The following is a 15,080-nucleotide window of genomic DNA, read 5'->3' as shown; positions in this document are numbered from 1 at the left end:
AGTACAAAGACTGTTAAGGAGTCAGATTAGTAGTAATCTAATCTTTATCTTGAAACAAAATTTTTAATGGATATAAACAGTTGACAGAATAACAACATTGCTGTTGTTTTTAATTTTTTATAAATAAACTTTGTATATGACTTTTCAAAATGTGTTTGATCAACCTGGAGGGTATACAGTAACTTTTTGGCCTTGGTTTTCTTCGTTTTTATTTTAGATTAAGGATACTTGGCACCAAGTTTATAGAAGACATTTCTTAAAAACAGCTCTAAACCATTGTAACCTTTGTCGAAGAGGCTTCTATTATTACCAGAGGCATTTTGTTGATTCTGAGGTAAGGTTTCCGAAAGCAAGGAGAAATGTTTTTAGTGATAGTTGTTTAAGTGCTTAAAAGTAACCTTGAGGTTTGGCATTAAAGTCTTTTGATCTTCTGAGAAAAAAAGTATGCATTATTTAGAAAGAATAGCCTAACTCATATTTTTCTCAAAGATATTTGCCACTTTGGTAGTAATTGCATTTTACATGCTATCATTCCAGTGCTTGTAAAACTGTGTGTGTATAATAGGCACTGTGCTACTTTTGAAAGACTTTTAAGGATTAACTTTATGTTAGAAAGATAAACTTTTCTATTTTGGAAAGTAAATGGAATAGGTAAATGTAAAACATACAAAAGTAAACAATAATTTATAATCCCCTTGAAAGTGAAAGTTGCTCAGTTGTATCCCACTTTTTGTGACCCCACAGACTGTATAGTCCATGGAATTCTCCAGGCCAAAGTATTAGAGTGGGTAGCTTTTCCCTTCTCCAGGAGATCTTCCCAACCCAGGGATCAAACCCAGGTCTCCCACATTGCAGGCAGTTTCTTTATCAACTGAGCTATGAGGGAAGCCTATAATCCCCTTGGTGAGGTGAGGTGAAGTCGCTAAGTCGTGTCCAACTCTTTGCAACCCTGCAGACTGTAGCCCACCAGGCTCCTCTGTCCATGGCATTCTCCAGGCAAGAATACTGGAGTGGGCTGCCATTTCCTTCTCCAGGGGATCTTCCCAACCCAGGGATCGAACCCGGGTCTCCCACATTGCAGGCAGATGCTTTATCCTCTGAGCTACCACATGTTGTATGTGTGTATATTTATAACATAATCATCCATTTCATAGTGGAAATAATAATATAATACATTTTTATCATGCTTTTTCTCCATTTTATAATTCTTTCTTTATATCATGAAAATTTTGCATTAACTAATTCTTTAAAGAACTGTATAAAGTTCTTAAAATGGACAATTGCACAGTTTAATGTCACATTTTACAGAGTAACCCCTAGGTGGCAGTGTGCGTGTTAGTTGTTCAGTTATATGACTCTGCGACTCCATAGACCTAGGGTAGCCCCTAGGTGGCAGTAGGCTAATGTATTTGAGCATTTTCATGCAAGCAGAAATGCTTTTCAAAGTATACTGAAAGAGCTCTGCTAATCAGCAGTCCTATTTGAGATCCATAAAATGTTTTTCTTTTGAGCAGCTTAAAAGAAAATTTTTGTTTAAATGTGACAATGTAAAAATTGACAAGTTTTTTTCGTCATTTTAATTGTTGGAATGTGGCTTCCCCAGTGGCTTAGTGGTACGGAATCTGCCTACAGTGCAAGAGACACAGGAGACACGGGTTTGATCCCTGCGTTGGAAATATCCCCTAGAGGAGGAAATGACAGCCCACTCCAGTATTCTTGCCTGGAAAATCCATGGACAGGAGCTTGGCGGGCTACAGTCCATGGGGCCACAAAGAGTCAGACACAACTGAGCAACTGAGCACGCATGCAGCTAGCACACAATTGTTGGAAAGACCTCTTTGTATAGAATAAGCTTTATGTCTCCCTCTTTTGAGAAGCAGCATGCTAGCTTTTTTTTTTGAAGTATAATTGATTTTACAAGATTATATTAGTTTCAGGTACACAGTATAGGGATTCAGTATTTTTATAGATTGTGTTCCATTTAAAGTTGTTATAAAATACTGCTATGTTTCCCTGTGCTGTACAATATATTCTTGTAGTTTACTTATTTTATACATAGTTGTTGGTACTTCTTAATCCCTATTCCTCTTTTACTCCTCACCCAGAGGATAAGCTTCTTTTTTAAAATATCACTAATTTATTTTCATATGCATGTGAATTTCAAAAATGGCTTGAGTGCACATTCAAAGAAAAGAGGTTAGCCTGAGGACATATTTAAGATAATGTGATTGTTAGCTGAAAGTAAATGCTAATTAAGGATATATTTTGTGGACTTCTACTTGTATAGAATGTAACGAAATGCTCTACCTCCCAAGTTTACTTTGCTTTGTCATTGAAATCAAAACTATGTAGCTGTGCAGCGGATAAAACCCAAATCATGCAGAACTTCATAGATCTATACAGAAAAAAATCACTAGGTTCTCTCTGTAAGAGGAATATGTATATTAGGTAAATCTGAATATTTTTAGTAGTTGTATGGGTTCATGATTGTGGTTTTCATTTTTAAATTGCATCTGGTAATCTTAACCACCTCATATTTCAGTTGGAATGCAATGATGTTGTCCTGTTTTGGCGAATACAGCGTATGCTTGCTATCACCGCAAATACTTTAAGACAGCAACTTACAAACACTGAAGGTAAGCCACAGAGGTACCGCTTTCTAATTTGACATCAAAAAACAGTAATGTTCATTTTAAATAGAAGGATGCCAAAATACTTCCTGAAAATTAGATTTATTTAAAAAAAAAAACAAAACATAATTTGCCTTTAAAATATTAATGAAAATAAAATCATAATTGAGAATTATGGGAAATAAACATACCAGGAGTCTTTATTACCCAAAAACTCTGGTATGAAAGGGGTGCTAAGCATCATTTAGGATTTGGGGGAATCTGTACTTCCATAAAAATATTAGGGCTTAAGATTAAGACTATCTCTGAGAATATATAAAGTACTGTATATCAGGTAGAGATTCTCCCTATAACTGAGAAATCTGAACTTAACAACAGATTTACCATGGTGAGAAAAATAAGAATTTGCTCTCTACATATATTGTTACCTTTGTCATTCTTGTACGTTCATAAAAATGGTGCTTCTTTATTTGCTTTAAACAGTCAGGCGATTAGAGAAAAATGTTAAAGAGGTATTGGAAGATTTTGCTGAAGACAGTGAGAAGAAGGTAAAATTGCTTACTGGCAAACGAGTTCAACTGGCCGAAGACCTCAGTAAGTAATCCTGCCTGCCCTCCATCTCACTGCCTTTTCCTTTCACCTTCCCCATGTCCATTTATTTCTCCATTTCTTGTAAACTTACAGAAAAGTGTATGCAAAAAGCTCTTTTCCCTTGAACTGTTTGAAAGTTGCTGTCCTAAAGTTCCATCAGTTCCAAGTATTTTAATGTGTACTTTTTAGAAACAAGAATTTTCTCCTAGCACCCGTCAAAATCAAGATTTTAACAACAAGGATAAATTACTACATCTAATTTTTAGACTCAATTCAAGTTTCACCTGTTGTCCTTATAGTGTCCTTCCATATCACAAGATATTCCATATGCATCTTTTATTTTCCCTGACCCAGCTTCCCTTTTTAGTAGAATGATATTTAGAAATCGCAAAGAGCCAGACACAACTGAACGACTAAGCACAGCACAACCTTTAGAAATCAAGAGCTGGGAACTAGATACATTTATTGTTACTGAAATACCACTGCTCCCAGAAGTGCTCAGTGGAGCAAGGGAACAAATATGCATGTGTGTGCATATTTGTGTATGTGCACATATACACATATTTATAACTGTATTCCTAATCAAATACTGAGCTCATTCTAATTTTCTATTTTTCTGTAATTTTAAAAAATATTTATTGATTTGGCTGTATCAGGTCTTAGTTAGTTGTGGCACATGGGCATGCAGGACCTCTTGCTCTGGCTTGCGGGCTCAGCAGTTGTGCCATGGAGGCTTAGTTGCCCCACAGCACATGAGATCTTAGTTCCCCAGTTGGGGAACAAACCCACATTCCCTGCCTTGGAAGGCAGATTCTTAACCACTGGACCATCCAGAGAAATCTCCCCTTTTCCGTATTTATAATTCATTTTTCTGATAATGAGAAATCTGGCTCTTAGTGTCCTTAATATATTTACTTATTTTGATCAGTCCTCTTACATTTAACTAAACTTGTCACTGTCCCCTTCATTGTTCAAATGTCCTCACCCAGCTCAGGTTCTCTTCACCTGACTCCAGGCCATCACCACAGTTCCTCCCCCTGTGTTAATACCCTTTCCACCTCATCTCAGTTGTGACATTCTGTGCCAGGATGCCCTTCCTGAGGGAGTCCTTTTAACTGATCTCATGCTCTGACACTGCCAGGCGTCTCTCCTCCTCCCTATCCAAGTACACAAGGACTCTTCCTCACCTGAATCCTGACCATGCTGTTGTAGAGATACCATTTTTGTCTGCCTGTGCTTTGGCACTTTGCACTGCCTGCCTGCCCTCCTCCATGAATCCTCTCCTCACTACTGGGCAGGTCACCACACCCTAATGTGAATGCCCTCTTAAACTTGGTCTGGCTTTAACACATATACCAGAATGCTATGGCTCCCTACCCTCAGCCCTCAATCTCGCTGGGCCTTATTCGTCACTTTGTCACTTTGTTTTCAGGGTATAGGGGTCAGGGGGTTCTTTCCTGGGTGCTAGTGAATCCCTCACTTTAAGCTGTTTGGATTTCATGTTAAGATTTACTTAGATACTTCTGAATCTAAGGAAATCCGTGAAAGATTTATATTATTAAATAAAAATACTAGTGGTCATTGCTTCTGTTTGCGTTAACCTTATAATAAGTTTCCCTTATTTTAGCTTCACGAAACAGTAGTTTTTCCTTTCAATGTATACTTAGCTTTACTGTCTATGAATTTTCTGATGTCCGAAAGATAGCACATGCTCGACAGAAAGCAGTTTTTAAGCTGATAAGTACATCCAAGAAAAACCAGGCAGTTTTCCGGTCTTCCACCCTGTGCCAGAGCAGCGTGTTCTCCTCCACTGTTTGTCCTCTCCTCTCTCCTCCCAGCTTACCTCAGCTTCTTATTTCTTTCTCCTTGCCTTTTCCTTCTTTTCTTTAGGTAATCTTTCTTTGAAACATACCTCACTCTAACTTTTGTTTCCATCTCCTGTTGCTCTTCTTTCAGTTTTTCATGCCACTTTGGCAGTATAGTTAAGTTTGTGCTAACTCACAGGTCTGTACTTAAATCTGAGCTACCATGTACTTTGTTGTCATCGTTCAGTTACTCAGTGGTATTCTGATTCTTTGCAACCCCATGGACTGCAGCGAGCCAGGCTTCCCTGTCCTTGACTATCTCCTGGAGTTTGCTCAAACTCATGTCCATTGAGTCGATGTTCCATTGTTCAATGGTGATGCCATCGAACCATCTCATGCTCTGTCTCCCCCTTCTTAGGCAGGCTATCTCCCACAGCCTTAACTTCCTGTGAAAGAGTGGTACTACAATAGTTCTTTTTTTATAGGATTGTTAGGGAAATTGGTTCAAAAAACATTTGTAAGTTCCTGGTTCATAATTTTATGCTGAATTAGTACTGTTCAGGAAGAGATGTATCAGTTTCACAGTGTATACAGATCTATTTCTTTCGTATCTCTTAAGAAATAGTTATCAGACAGTGAAGTACTTCCATGTGTTTTACCTGAAGATGCATTTTTAAGTGATTAGAAAATGATGTGTCTTTTCTCAAGTTTTAGAATAGTCTTCTTTTTAAAAAATATTTATTTACTTGGGTGTGCTGCGGCTCAGTTGCAGCACGTGGGCTCTTTAGTTGGGGCATGCGCACTTTTAGTTGGAGCGTGGGATCTAGTTACCTGACCAGTGTAACCTAGGCGCCTTGCATTGGGAGCTGGGAGTCTTAGCCAATGGACCACCAGGGAAGTCCCTTTAATAGAGTCTTGTGTAACCCCATCACTTTTCACTCCCAATTTGATTATTTAAAGAAAGCATATTTCTAACACAAATTTGTGTACTGTTAAGCCAATTCTTATGTTTTCCTGCTGTTTTTCCTGAAAAAGTACTCATATGACTCCCTTGAAATGACTTACCACTTTTGTGTGTGTGTATAAATATATAATTATCATCATGTTTCTGTACCAGATAATGTCCTTGGAAGCAAGTGTTTGACCAGTGACTCAGCCTCATCAGTCACACTAAAGGAGATGACACATGACTTTGTCCATTAGTTGAAAAAGAATCTTGAGAGTACCTTTTCCGTACTGTTTATCTTCAGTCTAACACTTGGGAATATGGTCATGGATACTTTCAGCCAGAAAACTTTCAAAGTTTAATGGTTACTACTGTATTACACAGATCAAAGTTCCTGGTATAACATATTCAATTAGAATATGTTAAATTGGTTAATGAAATTTAGAGAAAGGGAAGCAGATAGGGCTCTGTTTTGTTTTGCTTTTTACAATTTGAAATGAATACAGGATGAAATATTATAGAAATTGGTACAAGTTGGATGCATCATGTATTTTGCCACTCTTAAGCTTGCCCATTTTCAAATCATTTCACCGCTTTACTTTGGAGGTTCAGCAACTGATGATACTTTAAGATGATTACATAAAAAATACTGTGATGTTCTTTCATTTTAAGAAGAGGTACCACGTTCAATATTGAAATGAAGCCACAAAACTAGAATTAGAAAGATGAAAGAAGAATTTACCTCTTCTAGTCCTAGAAGGCTCATCGGTTGAGGAGTCATACAAGGAACCCAGACTCTAGAAGCACAGTGGATTCCATCGGTGGAACAGGGAAAGGTCAGGAGGACCCTGGGGCGTCTTGAGGATGTAGAAAGTAAGGAAGTAGTTGAAGGATGATAGGGACATGTCAACAAGATACAGAAGCCAACGTGCAGAGGCTCCTGCTAGCCAACACTAGGACAATTTGGGCATCAAAGTAAAGAAGGACACCGTAAGGAAAAAAGAGTAACTGTATGTTGGAAAAGACTGGTAATAGCCACCTTAATCAAGTGGTTAAAATAATATCAGTAATGGTCAGATCAGAACTATGTGATACCTTAGAGAATTCAGTGAGAGGAACCCAGTGTCACTTCTGTGATTTTCTTACCAAAGATGTATAACTTAAATTCAATCATGAAGATGCATCAGAAAAACCCAAGTTAAAGCACAGTCTACAAAGTAGCTGGCCTGTAATCTCTAAGTGTATCAAGATCGTGAGTGACAAGGGAAGACTGAGGAACTGTTCCAGCTGAGGGAGACCAAGAACAGGAAAACAAAATACAATGTATGTGATCCTGAACTGAATCTTTCTGCTCTGAAGGATGTTAATGGGACAGCTGGTGGGGATCTGAGGGTTACATGGTAGTCATATGTCACTGTTATCAGTTTTAAAAGTTTGATTGTTAGATTGAGATTGTTTAGGGAAATAATCTTATTTGTAGCTAACACACAATACAATTGGGGCTTGTGAGGCATAATGACAGTAAATGATTCAGGAAAATTATGCTCTTTGTGGTATTCTTAAAACTGTTTGCTAAGTCTGAGAAAAGGATGAAAAAGGATATATCCTGATACAGGATCAGGGATCATTTGAAAATACTTTAGAGAAAATGAGACTTTTGAAAACATCATCTCTGAAGATGTTGAAAGACTGGGTCACCTCATGGACAATTTAATAAAATACATAACTGATCTTTCCACCTTAATCCCTTTTTTGCAATGTCTACTCATATTCACAACTGCCTGGTATCTGCTGTGACATTGATGAAATTCTTTTGATTTTGTAGTGAATATTTTCTCAGGATTTCTTTTTTATAGATATTTAAGTACAACATTAATTTAGATAAAATCCATTTGGATTCCCAGCATAATTTTTAATAATGTGTCCTATCTATTTATTGAAATAGACTGCAATTTTAAAATGCCTTCTTTGGAGAGGGAAAAATCAGCATGTTATATAGCTCAATTCAAAATTTTTGTATAATCTGTTTAGGATTTATAAGATCTATTTTATGATTGTCATTATATAAAATAATATTGCTAAAACCTCGTATACTTTTTTTTCAGAATTTATTCTCCACTTCAGCCCAGAAACTGAGTGTCTGGGCACTGGTAACAGCCGCTGGTAGTGTTGCTCAGCTGAGTTTCATCAGCACAGCATGGGATTCTTTTGTTGTTTGTTCTATGAATATTGTATCAACAGTTAACTAGATTATTGTGAGTTTTTGGACCTTGATATCAGTTGCAAGGAGTTTAGAGCTTAGGTTTCTTTTTCAACTCTTATTCACTAAAGTCTGAGTTATACTTTTCATTCTTTGTGTAAATCATCAAAGAATCACTGATTCCCAATAATTAAAGGAGTATTAGCAGTCATTTAGATTTTCCTCTCCTTATTTTACAATAAATTCCTTTTCATTTTTGTATCAGAACTTGATTCTGCTTGTGAAAATGAATTAATATTTAAATACATTTCCTATGCCAGATATTAAGTTATGTGTTTAAAACGCATTTTCACATTCTCATAGGTACAGTCATTTTTTATCATTTATATATAATAAAGAAACAGAGTCCTAAAAACACCCACATTGTGGTAAAGCCAGGATTTGAGCTCAGGTTTTGTACTGTGCTGAACTATTTTTCTGAGGGGAGAAAAAAACCTCAAGGCATTAGGCAATATAAGTATATGAAATGGTCTTGTGTATTTGGAAACTTCCATAGTTTACAGGTCCCTTATGGAGTGGGTCAGAAAGATGTACATACTAGTTACGATCATGATCATGGTCATCCTGCGTACTTCCTGTAGCACAAAAGCATTGCAGCTTAAACTTTCAAACAGTGTGAAACCTTTCACAGAATTAGGAAGTCTGGGTAGAAGAACACTAAAGTGTGAACAGTACCAGTAAACATTGAAGGAAGTTAATTTTCCTTATATGACTTGTAGACCTGTCTCTAAGTGCACTCAATCAGATTCCGCCATAGGTAAGTAGTATCTAAGTTGCCCAAAATCTAGACACAGCTTTTCAGTCTGTTGTGTTTATACTTAGAGACTTAAGATCCAACTGTAACAGATACAGAACCTTTACTTGAGCATAATGGCTGTTATTCTTAGTTGAACTTTTTTGTTGAACTTGTCTAGGAGTGGGAGTGTTGAGATGTTTTATAATAAGCTTCAGTATATTTCTTCATATTTCTTGTATTTTACATGAAGAGAAGATAAGCTTCAGTCAAAGCCAAATATTTCATATTTACATTTCATTTACTAATGAAATATGAAAACAATCATACAGTTTTTACTTGGGCTACCATTGCACAGGCTTATTTTAATGATAATTTTGATGCCCTTAATGTTAAAAACAGCATAGATTAAAGAGGCTGGTAAATTAGAATTTTCCAATATCCGCAGCTTTTCTCTCCCATAGTTAATTTGCTCTGCTGACTCCCTACGCGAGGTGGCAACAGCTGGCCCTTTTACTAGAGCCCTGGGGATTAGAGTAGCAGTCGCAGCAGCATGCTCGGCCGCTTGCCTCTGTTGACTGTTCTTTATTGTTTGATGCCTGAGCATCTCCCAGACAGCCAGCAATTGTTTCTTGAATCCTAAAGTTTGTTTCTCTTGGGAGTATACAATGCTGGTGGGGCTCGTCTTTGTATCTCCTCTCTTTCCCAGTCTCCTCTTATCCTTTCTGTGCTTTCTCTTGATAATTAGAATGGGGTAAAGATACAAGTTTTGTATCTTAGTGTGCAGGAGATTCAGTTTTGATGCTAAAAACTTAGAAATATAGATGACAAATGGAAATTTCTTTTTTTCTCTGAGCTATCAGATAGTAACGAATTTTTTTTTTTAATGAAAACTTTGTTCTTCATGATTGGTATACTAGTGGCTTTATAATTTAATTTTATAAATTACATAAAAAGGGAGCAACAGCAGAATGATCCAGTGCTACATTTAAAAGCTAAGATTGGAAGAGAAATGCTCTTTAGCTGTTCCAGTTTAAGAAGTACCTTCATTATCTCTAAAATATAATTCTAATTTATAAGAGTTAAGTTTCTTCACACCGTGTTAAAACTTGGGTAAAAAGTAGTCAGAAAATATAAAGATGAGAAAAGCTTCAGCAAGAATAATTTTGTTCTTCATTTAGAAAAAAGAAATAGGTACCTCTTGAATTTAATTTTCATTGGTTCCTCCACATTCCTAAACTTCTGCCATACCTACAGAATCTTTGAGGGCCTTTGTGGATAAAAATAGCGGCCACACGGCAGTGTGAGACTAAAAATTATCCTTGAAAGATTATACTCAGAATCTGAAACTTAAAACTGTAGAAAAGGGCAGTCATGTTTAAACTACCTTTCCCAGAGCCAGGGCTCTGGCATGCGTATTTTGCCAAGTCTCCGTAGGTGATTCTTGCCATGCATCACAATAGCTATTCATGCCATGCCCTCAAACCAGTACTCTAGAGAGTTCTTCATGTTTACAGCAGTACAATCTGCCAAGTTAGTAACTGGGATGAAATTCTCATGTATCTTCTTTTAGTAGAGTGTGATAAATCATGTGACTACTGAAAATTTGTTATTTGAACCATCATCTGTAGTAGCATGTCCATTTTGTTTCTGTAAACATAACCAAAGAAAATTAATTTTGAAGGGATTTGATTTAAAGGATAAGAGGATAGTATTGAGTTGTAGAATTCTAGGTACCTAGACAATCTTGTGGCATCATTTATATATAAATACTATTATTGTGAGTTTTGGCCAATAATTATAGAACCTCAGTACTGGTTTCTCATCTCTGCTGGCTTCTAGCATGCTTCTAAGCATTCTTTTCCTTTGTCTCTCTTTTTCTAATCTCTCTCACTGTTCCTTTTTCTATGTCATTATTCTCTCTTGGTCCTGAGCTAGTGTTTTCCTCCTCTCTGCTTTTTTACCTTCCTTCAGTGGTTAGAAACCTTACTGAGGTAACTGCCAGTGTTGTTTAATTGAGCATAAGGCAGGCTTCCCACTATAGACAACTGTAGATCAACCAAAATAACCAATTTAAGAGAGTTTTTTCATGTCTGTTATGTATGATCTCTTCTGCCCAAGTGATAAGCTTCTTTCGTAAATTCACCTTACTTTGTAAATCATACATTGTATATGTTTGCTGAATGTTGAATCATGTTGCTTCAATACAGACTCTTCATTAGCCCACTTCTCTTAACTTAAAAGAGAGGGAAAAGGAAGCTTTCTCATCCTAAGGAAGCGTTCCTCTGTGTTGCCAGGAAACTGCCATCTCATTTCTCTTGTGGAACAGCTCACATGTCCTGCATTTAGCTCTGTATCCACACATTCCTTTGCTCACATTTTGTGATCTAGCTTTCATCCCTAACAAAACACCTGCTTTCTAGGTCACCTGTGATGTCTAATCACTGGCCCACCCAATTCACCAAAGCGTTTTCATTTTTGTGTGTGTTTATTAGGAAGTCTTAAGTCAATTGGAGTATTTTTATTCTCTCTGATATTTAGTACTTTTTGGAATGGTTAGTAGATGTGAATATATTTGAAAAAGATTGGAATTTTTTTCTTCACTGCAGAATAAATAACTACTTCCTGTGTTATGTTATCAGTGTTTGAGGTCTTTCAGGCATCTTCTCAGGGTAAAAGTGGTTGAGTTTCTAAATTCTGCCTTTGTGAAATATTTTTCCTAGTAAAATGAAATTGACAAAGCAGCTAAGAAAGAGAGTGAAGAGTTATTTTTACCTTGAGTCTGCAGAGATGAAGTAGAGTCTGCCTTTGTGTTGTAGCCCAAAAAAGGGAAAGAGAGAGTGTGTGTGAGCTGACACAAAGAATAAAGTAATCCTCAGGGAGAGTCCTCTGTGTTAAGAGAAGTAGTTATTTACAGGCATGATTCCACACGATGAGTCCAAATTGTGTGCTTTCCAGGTTATTGATGAGAAAATTTAGACTCAAAATGGGGCTTTTAGAATCAAGCACATTTTTCATGCACTAAGTCTGTCTTTTAAGGACAGCATTGAAGGATATTGATAAATTGGTACAAGATTAAAAGGATATTTACTTCTCTAAAATCTTAAACAGGCTACTGGTACTCAATGCTTTACTAGCAAGTGTGTTCGTTTTGCTTAAAAGCCACATTTTTAACTGACAAAAGTCAGAATAAGGATAGGAAAGGACTCTTTAGTAATTTATGAATTGAATTTTGGTTATCATTTTAAAGTGGATTCTATTTATGTGTTACTGTGTTATGTGTTTGTGTGTATATTAATATGTATAAAAAAGCCAGTGCTCATATTTAAAACTAGAAATTAGGCTGTTTTCCCCCTTGTTATTAATGCTTACCACTCCCTCAGAGTTTAGAATGAAATAATATCTTTATATTTGGGATTAAACTTTGTTTTATTTTTAAATAATGTCTTTTGTACTATTCTCTCCATTCTGAGATGGAGAGAAAAATGGAATCTAGTCATTGAAAACTAAATCAGACTATGAAACAATCCATTGACATGTGTAACAGTATATTAAAAAATAAAATTAAGCAGAAATGAATAATTTTTTTCAAAAATTGTCTTGAAGGACAAATTGATGGATACTGGTAATCTTTATAAAATACGGTTCTCAGAATAGTTGTTGGGGGAGGGCGTTAAGGGCAAAAGGAATTTTAATTTCTTTACCATTTTATACATTCCTTAACTGCTTCTTTGCCCAATGAGCATAATTCAGAATTACCTTAGAAATTTCATATTCTTAACTGTCATGTTCATAGAAATGATAAAAGCTGGTTTGTGATATGATAAATCTTAAGAGTGACTGATCAGATCAGATCAGTCGCTCAGTCGTGTCCGACTCTTTGCGACCCCATGAATCGCAGCACGCCAGGCCTCCCTGTCCATCACCAATTCCCGGAGTGCACTGAGACTCACGTCCATCGAGTCAGTGATGCCATCCAGCCATCTCATCCTCTGTTGTCCGCTTCTCCTCTTGCCCCCAATCCCTCCCAGCATCAGAGTCTTTTCCAGTGAGTCAACTCTTCGCATGAGGTGGCCAAAGATACCTTCCCAAATAACCTCTTGGTGATTGTGACACCAAGAAACATTTCACGGGCCCACATAGTGATCATTAATGTATCATCCTTTGTGGTGGGAAATTCACATTGAATTCTTCTCATTTCCTTCATGGATCTGTCATCTGTGAATGAATTGAAACCTTTCTTATTGAACTAGTGAAGTTTTTAAGCTTGTGCAGCCTATTAAAGATAACAGATTTTGTCTGCTTCTTGTTAGCTGGTGTATGGAAATGGTCTGTTTTAATTCCTCTTAGAATTCTTTCAGCCTATTCCTTTAGTTTTAGTGCTGTAAGTTAGATCTTTTTTGCTGGGTCAAGGAATTAGTCTCTCTCTTTAATGGCACCACCGCATGGTACCAGTTCTGAGTCATACGTACCTATTTTCACCCAGTACAACTGTCAGAATTTTGGGTGTTTTTGTTTTCATCTTTTTTTAAATCAGAGAACTAGTGCATATGCATTGTGTAAAATTAGAAAATATAGATGGCAGAACTTTTTAAGCTATTGCCACTGCCCAGAAATAACCACTGTAGCTCTATTCTAATAAAGTTTTTAATGTGATCTTAGGGCTATAATTTGTGTCACACATCTGGAACACACTTTTCATGAAGAGATCTTGGATTAGCTTCCATCTATACCCTGAGTCTTCAGTTTGTTGTCGTTGCTCCTATTTCTGGTTTCTCATCTATCAGAGTAGGCTAAATTTCTTTTTCTTTTCTTCATATAAACTTACTTCAGAAAGATTCATTGAGACGAATAAGGAGCATTAGTAAAAATAAAAACTATGATGCTCATTACTTAAAATAGATGAGGTATTCCAGAGGCTATCTTATAACAAAACATATACTAAAAATTACTGTTTTAAAGTTAATCTCCATCTGTATTTAGGACCCTGGCACTTCCTGTACATGGTTTTGCCTTCACTATGTCTCCCCTTCCTTCAGAGATGCTTGAAGTATTTGCTTCTTAAAACTGTGGGGTCAATTCATGATTCTCTTTCAAACAGGAAAGGATTTGAATGTTTGGCTGCTGCTGCTGCTAAGTCAATTCAGTCGTGTACAACTTTGTGCAACCCCATAGACGGCAGCCCACCAGGCTCCCCTGTCCCTGGGATTCTCCAGGCAAGAACACTGGAGTGGGTTGCCATTTCCTTCTCCAATGCATGAAAGTGAAAAGTGAAAGTGAAGTTGCTCAGTCGTGTCCGACCCTCAGCGACCCTATGGACTGCAGCCTTCCAGGCTCCTCCATCCATGGGATTTTCCAGGCAGGAGTACTGGAGTGGGTTTGGCTGCTACCTCCACTTTAAACCATCCACTCTCTTCTTAACTTTGTAACCTTTTATTCTCACTGAGACTGCTGACAATCAAGAAAGCAATGAGCCAGGCAAGCTTTAGGAAAAGAAAGTATTCTCCAGTAGCTGCATCATTAGGTACTTTGGAATCCCAGTCAAATCCTGCTTGGAACTTTTTATATATCCCTTAAATGTGTACAGAGCTTTACACTTTACACAGTTTCTTACGTTTGCCTTGTAAAGGCATATAAGGCTTATAAGTTATTATCCCCATTGTTCAAATGGGAAAATCTATGTTCATTGAGGAAAATGGTTTAGCCAAACACAAAAATCTTTATGGCAAAGCTGGGGCTAACAACGTGTATTAGAGATAGTATGTTTTTAGATTTGTTTTGGGATTCTGTTCCTCTGGTCTGGGATTATGCTAGTGGGTGACTGTATATAACCAAGTTCATATAGTTTGGCTTCCTTTTTTATATTATTTTTCAATGTGTTGGTTTCCGACCCTGCTCTTCTAGTTAAACTAATCACTAACTCTAGAACAATAAGTTTGTCTCCTAAAGACATGTAATGATTTCATTCTTCAAAAAAAAAATAACTCAGGCATATAAATCTATGCATGCTTATTGCTTTTTCATGATTATTCCTTTTCTGTAGAAGAAATTATGATTATAATTTAAAGGTGATTTTCTAAGTTAGTGAATGCATGAAATTAACTCTGAAGTTATT

At 36.7% G+C, this 15,080-nt stretch overlaps 1 protein-coding gene across 4 annotated transcripts in view; it reads left to right on the top strand.

Annotated features, from left to right (window-relative positions):
* Nucleotides 1-15,080, top strand: part of OPA1 (OPA1 mitochondrial dynamin like GTPase) — an 86,563-nt gene that overhangs the window by 55,161 nt on the left and 16,322 nt on the right. For all 4 annotated transcript variants that reach the window (XM_005201501.5, XM_005201500.5, XM_005201499.5 and 1 more), the window contains 3 exons: nt 218-334; nt 2,543-2,636; nt 3,114-3,224. In XM_005201501.5, the coding sequence (XP_005201558.1) occupies nt 218-334; nt 2,543-2,636; nt 3,114-3,224 (322 nt within the window). The remainder of the gene's footprint in view (nt 1-217; nt 335-2,542; nt 2,637-3,113; nt 3,225-15,080) is intronic.

The sequence above is a fragment of the Bos taurus genome, chromosome 1 (genome assembly GCF_002263795.3).
Source record: "Bos taurus isolate L1 Dominette 01449 registration number 42190680 breed Hereford chromosome 1, ARS-UCD2.0, whole genome shotgun sequence".
Classification (NCBI taxonomy): Eukaryota; Metazoa; Chordata; class Mammalia; order Artiodactyla; family Bovidae; genus Bos; species Bos taurus.
The sequence above is the reverse complement of the archived record's forward strand: the minus strand, read 5'-3'. Positions and strand labels throughout refer to the sequence as shown.